This window comes from Manihot esculenta, chromosome 11 (assembly GCF_001659605.2).
Source record: "Manihot esculenta cultivar AM560-2 chromosome 11, M.esculenta_v8, whole genome shotgun sequence".
Classification (NCBI taxonomy): Eukaryota; Viridiplantae; Streptophyta; class Magnoliopsida; order Malpighiales; family Euphorbiaceae; genus Manihot; species Manihot esculenta.
This window is the reverse complement of record NC_035171.2, coordinates 30,132,687-30,142,332: the sequence shown is the minus strand read 5'-3', so window position 1 is coordinate 30,142,332 and position 9,646 is coordinate 30,132,687. Positions and strand designations below refer to the sequence as shown.

The 9,646-nt window shown below is 33.0% G+C and overlaps 1 protein-coding gene across 1 annotated transcript; it reads right to left on the bottom strand.

Annotated features, from left to right (window-relative positions):
- Positions 1-4,917: 4,917 nt before the first annotated feature.
- Positions 4,918-8,570, bottom strand: LOC110625702 (probable LRR receptor-like serine/threonine-protein kinase At1g05700). The gene is made up of 8 exons (XM_021771334.2): positions 8,417-8,570; positions 7,368-7,902; positions 6,519-6,988; positions 6,297-6,435; positions 6,121-6,189; positions 5,942-6,013; positions 5,778-5,849; positions 4,918-5,687 (listed from the first exon to the last, which is right to left on the bottom strand). Exons 1-8 carry the CDS (start codon positions 8,487-8,489, stop codon positions 5,201-5,203), a joined length of 1,917 nt encoding a protein of 638 aa, XP_021627026.2. The 5' UTR covers positions 8,490-8,570; the 3' UTR covers positions 4,918-5,200.
- Between the last annotated feature and the right edge of the window lie 1,076 nt (positions 8,571-9,646).

The following is a 9,646-nucleotide window of genomic DNA, read 5'->3' as shown; positions in this document are numbered from 1 at the left end:
GGTTCGGTTTGATTTTATCGATTTTTTCTGATCAAAACTGAACCGAACCGAAATAACCGAAATTTTTGAAATTAAAAACTGAACCGAACCGAAATGAATAAAAAATCAAACCGAATCTTTAAATTAATTCAGTTCAGTCGATTTTTTCGGTTTGAACCGAATACTGCTCGACCCTAGTCCTGACACTGATCATTTTGATTCTAGAAGCTATGGCCTCTTTTCTCCATTATTTCTTCTAGAAGTTTTTTGAGTATTTAATATTTATTGGATATCTAAAAGTCTTATTGGATATTTAAAATTCATTTTTATTTTCTAAGTATGTTCTTCTTTTTCTGTTTTTGTTATTAATATTATACTTCTTCATGAAGTTTTCTATGTATATAAATATGATTTCTACCAATGAAAGTTAAAAGAGATTTTTTAGCAAATTATTCTATAATTCTCTTCATCTTTCATCTATTCTCCATCTATTTTCTATCAAACTCTATCAATTGGTATCAGAGCATTATTCTTAAGGGATCTGTGAAGGTTATTCAATCAAGGGTTAAAGGAATATAAGATGTCTTCAAGCAACATCCTTGATTCAGGTCCTCCTTAAATTTTTAGGGAAAATTATCACATATAGTCAATTGAGGTGAAGATCTATATTTTATGGAAGTAGGTATATCTAATCCCACTGCTGCTCAAAGGAAGGAATTTGAAGAGAAAAAAAGGCAAAGAAATTGAAAGCTCTTGCTTCTCTGCATTCAGCTTTGTTCGATATGATTTTCACAAGAATCATGACTTGTGAATCTCCAAAAGAGATATAAAATAAGTTAGAAGAAGAATTTGAAGAGAATGCTAGGTTGAAATCTGTCAAAGTTTTGAATTTAAAAAGAAAATTTGAAACTTTGAAAATGAATGAAAGGGAAAGTGTAAAGGATTTCTCCTCTAAATTTCTTGATATTGTTAATAAAATGAGATTACTTGGAGAAGATTTTTCGAATGAGAAGGTGAGAGAAAAGATCTTGATAAGTCTTCCTATGAGGTTTGAGTCCAAGATTTCTGCAATTAAAGAATTTTGTGATCTTAAAACTATGAGAATTTCTAAGCTTTTGAGTAAGTTGTAAGTTCAAGAGCAAAGGGCTATTATGAAGGAAGGAGATGTCTTTGAAGGTGCTTTTCAAGCAAGGCACAAATAGAAGCAAGCCAAGAAAGAAGGGAAGAAGGAAAGAAGGGAAGAAGGAAAGAAGGGAAGCAATGACAAGGGTGACAAAGGCAAAGGTATAACAACGACTTTAGATTCAGACAAAAATAGAAAGTTTCATCCATGCAAGTTCTACTCTAGAATCAGTCATCTTGAAAAGCATTGCTAGTTGAAAGGTAAATCTCTAATTCAATGCTATTTTTTGTAAGAAACTTGGCTATATTAAGAGAAATTGCAGGCAGAAACAAAGCCAAGCTCAAGGAAAGGATGTGCAACAAGCTAATTACATCGAAGAGGATGAAGAAGAGGAAATATTAGGAAGATTGTTTATGGTTTCTCAAAATCCTACAATGGCAATAAAACATGTATAGTTCATTGATGGTGGTTGTACAAGCCATATGACAAAGGATGAAAATATTTTCACTAAACTTGATAAGACGTGCAAGACAAAGGTGAAGTTGGGTAAAGGAGTTGTTGTTGAAGCTAAAGGAAAATGTACTGTTGCTATTCCAACTATACAAAACTCATTCATAATGTGCTATTTATTTCAAGTTTAGTATAAAACTTGATTAGTGTAGCTCAAATGATTTTGAATGGCTATGTGTTGTATTTTAAAGATTGATTGTTGAATATACGATGGAAAAAATGAATTGATTGCTAGATTATCTATGGTTGATAGAACTTTAAGTTGGAGTGGTGTGAAGGAGTCGTGAAGCTTTGCTAAAGTTGATGAATCTGAAATACGACATAAGAGGCTTAGACATTGCAATTATGGCTCCCTTTCTTTGATGTATAAAAAAGGCCTAGTAAAGGGATTGCCTAGTATATAACAACCTGATGGTGTGTGTTCTTATTGTGAAATTAGGAAGCAACATCAAATGTCTTTTCCTAGTGGATCTTCATGGAGAGCTAAGGAAAGATTGAAACTTGTTCACACTGATATGTGTGATCTTATGAAGGATGAATCCTTGAGAAAAAAATAAATATTTTGTATTATTTATTGATGATCTAACTAGAATGACTTAGATCTATTTTATAAGTCACAAATCACAAGTACTCAATATATTCAAAAGGTTTAAGAAGATGGCTGAAACAAAGTCTGGATGGAAACTTAAAATATTACGGTCAGACAATGGAATGGAGTATAATTCAATAAATTTCAAGAAGTTTCGTGATGATGAATGAATTTCTCGTCAACTTTCAGTTGCTTATACTCCTGAGCAGAACGGTGTCCCTGAAAGGAAGAACAGAAGTATTGTGGAGATGGTGAGATGCATGCTAGCTGAAAAGAAGCTTACTAATTCATTTGGGCTGAAGTTGCTCATACATCAGTTTATTTGTAAAATCGGCTACCAACTATTGCTCTTAAAGGAGTAACTTTAATTGAAACTTGGAATGGTGTCAAACCTTCAGTTGCTCACATGAAAATCTTTAACTTGTGTTGTTATGTTTATGTTCCATCTGTTAAAAGAAGCAAGTTGAACTCAAGTCTGAAATTTTCATCTTTTTGGATTACTCTACCCAATCCAAAGGCTATCGAACCTACATCATTAAGGAGGAAAAAGTCATTATCAGTCAAGATGTGGTTATAGATTAAAATTCATTTTGGAATTGGGAGAAACAATAAGTTGAGAAATGTCCTAACTCAAATGAAGTCAATCATATCTATGTGGCAGCTAGTGATGATGTAAAAGCCAATAATGATGAGGAAGCTAGTTCAAGAAATATCAATTCAAGTTCAAATGATGATGAGCCATTGAATCCAGAGACGAAGTCTCTTGTTGAAATTTATGAGAGATGCAACTGTGTAATTACATAGCCAACATGCTATGAAGAAGCAACAAAGGAGGAAGGATGGGTCAATACTATGAATGACGAATTAAAGATGATAGAGAAAAATAGAATTTAGGATCTAGTTTTGAGACCTAATGGAAGAAATGTAATTGGTCTTAAATGGGTTTATCAAACTAAGTTGAATCCTAATAGCTCTTTAAACAAACTCAAAGCTAGATTGATTGTGAAAGGTTATGTACAACAGCCCAGCATGGATTATGTTGATATTTTTGCTCCAGTGGCAAGGTATGATACAACTCAGTTGCTAGTAGCATTAGCAGCTCAATGCAAGTGAAAAATCTATTACCTGGATGTAAAATCTGATTTTTTAAATGGTGATTTGCAAGAAGAAATCTATACTGAACAATCTCCTGGCCATTCTGTCAAAGGCAAAGAAGAAATAGTGTACAAGCTTCACAAAATTTTGTATGGGCTAAAGCAAGCTCCTAGAGCTTGATATAACAAAGTAGATTCTTATCTAATTGATTATAGATTTAGGAAGAGCCCTAATGAAGCTACTCTTTATACTAGAGTTGATGGTGGAAAAAATTGATTATTTTTCTCTCTGTCGATGATTTGTTGATAACAAGTGATGATGGTGATCAAATAAAGAAGTTCAAAGATGAAATGGAAATGCTTCTTGAGATGATTGACTTGGTTGAGATGAAATACTTTTTTGGTATGTAAATTCATCAAAACTCTAAAGGTATTTTCTATCTCAAGAAAAGTATATTAAAGATCTTCTTAAGAAGTTCAAAATGGAAGAGTACAAGACTATGTCAACTCCCTTGGTAACTAATAAGAAATTGTCCAAAAAAGATAAAGATGCAAGGGTTGATTCTTCAACATATAAAAGCTTAATTGTGAGTATTTTGTATTTGACCATCTTAAGACTTGATTTAATATTTTCAACTAGTTTACTTTCAAAATTCATGCAAAATTTAGGAGAAATACACATGGGAGCTGCAAAAAGGGTTTTCCGTTATATAAAGGGAACCATTGATCATGGAATATAGTTTAAAACTGGAATTCCTATGAAGCTAGAAGGATATTCAGATTGTGATTGGGCCGGTAGTATTGATGATTCCAAAAGCATTTATGGGTATGTATTCTCACTTGGTTCGAGTATTTTCTCATAGAGTTTAAAGAAGCAAGATGTAGTTGTACAATTTTTAGTAGAAGTAGAGTATATTTCTGCTACAAGCGCTACAAATCAAGCTATTTGGCTTATAAAGGTGATGCAAGACTTGAAGATGGTTAAAAATGAAGCGACAACATTTTTGGGTGGACAATAAATCTACAATAAATCTACAATTTCTATGACTAAAAATTTAGTTTTTCATGGTAGAACAAAGCACATCAAAGTGAAATATTATCCTCTAAGGAAAGCGGAAGCTAATGGAGAGGTAAAGCTTAAGCATTGCAAGTCTAAAGTTGTAAACGAGTGTCGTGAAAAATCTTGAGTATTAAAATTAAAATTTTTTTTCATTACTTTTTCTAAAAAGTTTGAGTATTTAATGTTAATCGGATATCTAAAAATCTTATTGAATATGTAAAAATTATTTTCATTTTCTATGTTTGTCATTAATATTATATTTTTTGATGAAATTTTCTATGTATATAAATATGATTTTTTATTGATGAAAATTTAAGAGATTTTTTAGCAAATTGTTCTACAATGCTCTTCCTCTTTCATTTATTCTCCATCTAATTTTCTAAATTTATCTCTCATGAATTCCTGAATGCTGACTCCCGAGAAAATCACTAATCCATCATTCCTCATTGTGATTTTTCTTGGGTTAGCAATTTTCACTGTTTCACATTTTACTCCAGCTCAGGACTTGGTGAGTGCATTCATAACAATGGTTTAATCAAATTCTGAAATTGTAGAGGCAAATTGTAAGTCACTCAAAAGATGCTAGTCTTTATCTATCTTATTTCAAATTATTGGATAACATTTTTTTTTGTAAAATAAAAATACAAGCAACTGACAAAAGTTTGTCACCCTTATAGTACACTTATTACATTCACCGGGGAAAATGATATAAGAAAGAAATAGATGATGCATGGTGAACAATATAGACAAGGGGTAAAGTTGGGAAAAAACTAATGCTTCTTTAATTTTCTAAAAACATCACCTAAAGCCTTAGTTAAGCCATCAGAAGCACAGGGCTTAACAACTTATGTTCTCACATTGGCTCCTGTACTTCCATGCTGTCGAAGTAGATCATTTAGCTCTTCTTCATCAATGTCTTGAACCCCAAGTTGATGATTATTAATTTCAGAATTAATATTGCTTGAAATATCTTCTCCACTTATTTCTGCAGAATAGCCATTTGCATGTATTGGCATATTTGCATGTGTGCCATTTGGTGCTGATGTAAAACTCTCTCCTTCCGACTGTAAAGTTGTTTGCTCTATTGAATTTGGCTTGACCATTGCTTCTGTGGTTACTGTCACAAAAGTATTCTCATTTTGATTTGTCTCACCCATCTGTAGTTCCGTTGCTTGCACTGGGCTAGGTGCCGGTGGCTTTCTCTTTGAGAAGTAAACTATAATTATCACTGCAATTACTAGTAGTAGGAATATTGGTATTCCAACGGCTAAACCAACTATAAGTGCTAAATTCTTTTTCTTTGGTTGATCGAGATTTGGGTTCCCATCCAAGCTGCATATGCAAAAAGAACAGACAATTTCAGAAAATTTGTGTGGTGAATATTTCAACTTAAGAAGAAAAATGAAAGCAAGTCACTCTTACTAGTAAGTTAATTTGTTATTATCAGTGATACTTCGAGGAATCTCTCCAGAAAAGCCATTATCTCGAAGGTCACTAAGAAATCAGAATAACAAAGATATTCAGGTGAAATCGCAATTAGTTGAGAGCTATTCTTTTATTTTATTTTTTTGTTGTTTTAGTCTTACAGCAATGTTAGACTGGGCAGGTTTCCAAGGAAATCTGGAATTGGACCAGAAAGACTGTTGTTTGACAGATTTCTGAAATCATTACGAAGAAAAGCAAAGAAATGTTATAACTAGATAAATAAATAAGAGAGGATAAACAACAAAAAAAAAAAAAAAAGAGAGGTGAATAGATGAGTCACATTGTTTCAAGGGCTTGCATTTGGCTGAAATCAGGGAGATGAGCATTCAGACCATATCCTGATAGGTTTCTGCAACATAACAGGTGAAAATTTTCTGTCAGAGAAAACAAGGGATTCTAATTAACATGCTAGAAAATTGACAAAGTTTTGATAATTTATTATCTCATATTCTTTACATTGAAGTGACCCTTGGTGGGTTCACGTAGCTGCCTGTGCAAGCCAGCCATTGCCACACAGTATCACTTGGGAGACAAGGTTCACCACTCCATCCCTTCAGCTGCTCGAATGAATCTATGAGAACAGCTAAACCATCCACTGTTTCCAACAGATGGGCTGTTTCAGGATTTTAGGAAATGCAAACTAGGAAGAATAAGACAGAAATAATTGAAGCTACTTACAGTCATCTTGTGAGGTTCCTGCAGAAACAAGAGAGTCTGTGGCCGTGTATACTTCAATGGCACTAATTATCGGCGGTAATGTGGAATCAAAGCTTGGAAATAACTCAACATTCAGAAAAGTGAAAGATCGAGTATTTATCATGTAACCTGTACAGTTTTTGTACTGTGGGGTAATCGTGAATTCCCATTTTCCATTCACATATAAATCAAAAGTCCTAATAGCATTAATATCTTGAACTATTTCTGTGAAATATACTGAAACATGGTCAAGCCGTGTCATTTCAGTGATTGTAAAAGGCTGCAAAAGGATCGATTCTGACGGCAGTGGAGATTCCACAGCATGGATTATTGCTTCATCAGGAGGATAATTCACAGTTGTATAGTCCAGGGTAGTGAAATTGGCTTTCACTGCATTTAGATCTTGTGGTGTCATTGGCACCCATATGCGGTTCAGCCTATCTTCTGGGTAACTGCAGGTTGCAAGCATCGTAGCTCTAGTCAACGGCCCATATAACATTTATATTTTGGACAATCAGTGCAGTATTTATATTTAAAAGGTTAAAATATTCATTAATGCAATAATATAAGTAAAATATACATTTAATAAGTTTAAGTTAATACAATTAAGTTAAACTAATTATAATTTAACTACAATTAAATTTAATAAAAATATAATTTTAATTTATTATTTTTAAAAATTAAAATTTTAAGGAAAGAGGGACGGCATTGCCTGCCCCGGTCGGTCACCGACTCCAGTAGTGTGAAATGTTTACTAAGCATTCTTTTCTTGTGCTGTTTCAGCCGGGTGCATATATAGTTTCAGAAGAAATAGTGGTTATAAATTCTTACCCAAGAATTACATCAGAACCACCATAACTGTAGCGATAGGCTTTAATCCAGGCTTTGTCTCTAGTCATGATATCGTAGGAATCGTCAGGAATTGCCCAAATTTCTAGCATGGAAATAAATGGGAACTGGTTATCCTGAGTGCGAGCCAAACATACACTGATATTATTTCCCTTGCTTGCGTACACTACTTCATGGAAAATGGTGTCAGAAAGTGAAGTCTGGACAGTAATCCATTTGTTTCCATCAAACTGGAGGTCAAACGTTGGTGGGTTTGAGAGACCATCGTAATTCCCGTAGTGAAACATAGCTCTAATGAAGTACCTGTCTGTTGTCGGAGCTGGCAAGCTGTAACAGTTCTTGTTCTGTTCTTTGAAGACTCGTAGTGTTCTCAGTTGGTCTAGTTTTGTCTTGCTGTTGGGAGAGATCCATTTATTTTCACCTGTTTTAATGAAACCTTCATCTGTCTGCCATGTGAGTTCATTCTTGTACTGGCTTGTTTGTGATCCACAGTCAATCCCTACCCAATTCTTCATGTCTGCCATGCATGAAATAATAGTAAAATAAGATGCTATCGTCGGAGTTTAATTCAAAAAGTAAAAATCTCAACTAAATATCCAATAACCCAAAAAATCCTATAATTTATTTAAATAATGAAATTTAAAAAAAAAAAAATTAACAGCTGAATATAGAACACTTCTCTCTAAATATAAAATTTATGAAGCATTTCTCTTCGCCATCATCTTTCAATTGTTGAACATTTCTTTTCAAAAATCTTCTTGGCATCAAACATTCATTTGTGAAACTGTTTTTTTTCTTACCTCTGTGAGCTCTCTTGATTTTTTTTTATAAGATCATTAATACTACGATATCATATTAAAAATTTGATTCATGGTATTTGGAAAGAAAATAAGATTAGAAATAGCAGAAAATGGAATTATCTAAATATTGAATTCAGATATCATTAAATGAGTTTTACATAGCAAGAATTTGAACAGCTATTGTATGTTAAAGAAAGTGCAAATGAAAGCTTGTCAAGTGATAGTCTATACCTTGAGATACAGCAGCGTTGAGAAAAAACAAGAGCACGAGGAAGAGGAAGAGGAAGAGAAAGAACTTCTCCATTGATAATCTTCTAAACTTGTCAAGTGGGTTTGGAAGTTTCTGTTAAGGATTATCAGATGACTATTATAGAAAATTACTAGAGGCAAAGAAAGAAAAACAATTAATGGGATTCACACGTTTTGATGATTACAAGAAAATTGAGTTTTTCATTGAAAAATAAATTGAATCAAGTTGTCTGGTAATGTTTGTCAATTTGAACATAATCCAAAACTTTCATTGATTAAAAAATTTTTTAATAGCAACATAATAGAGTTCTATCGATCGATGTCGCCATCTTCTAATAACAAAAATTTGGTAATAACAACATAATAGAGTGCATTGTAGTCTCCATATAATTATAATAGGCCTGTCATCTTTACTAAATCTTGAGGTAATCCAACGGTAATCAAACAGTTTGCGCTGTTCGATAGTATATGAAGTTGTAAATCCCTTCTTACAGGATCATGTTGATTAATTATTGATCCTTGATTCTTGCCCACAAAGCCTGTGCTTGTGTAATCCACAGTTAGACATCAAATAAAGTATAATGCAAACCAGGAAGATCTAACATGACACAAAGGATAGCATATGAATATGTCTTTACTTCAGATATTATGGTTTAAGGTTTGTGATATAGTCTAGGAATCTGATGTACATATGACAATGAGCAATCAGTCTACACAAAAATAAATAAATGAAGTGTATGAGGTGACCGTTATTCTAACGCTCAAATTTATAAAGTACTTAATAATTTATAAAGTACTTAATAAAAAAATGAAATAATGTAGAGGATTTATGAGCATTTCAAAGTTGTATGTTTAAGGTATGCCAGATTGACTATTGCTATAAATTTAGAAACAATATAATAATATGAATATTACCATTAATACAAGGTTTACGGATCAATGATAACTAGTTATTTATTAAAGGGTCCATGTCCATATGTTACGTAAGATGTCTGAGTGTCTTGTCCGGGTCACATATTCCAACCTGCCCGTGTAAGTTACCCATCCAAGTTTGAACCTTATCATTAAGGTGTCAAACCTTAACTCGAATGGTAAGTGTGTAGCCGAGTTTCAACATCTAGAACTCTGAGTGATATGTACCTGATTCCGGTGAAACATAGTACCGAGCCATATCAGTTTGTGTGCTGTCAACAGATATCAGTTGCAGAGTTA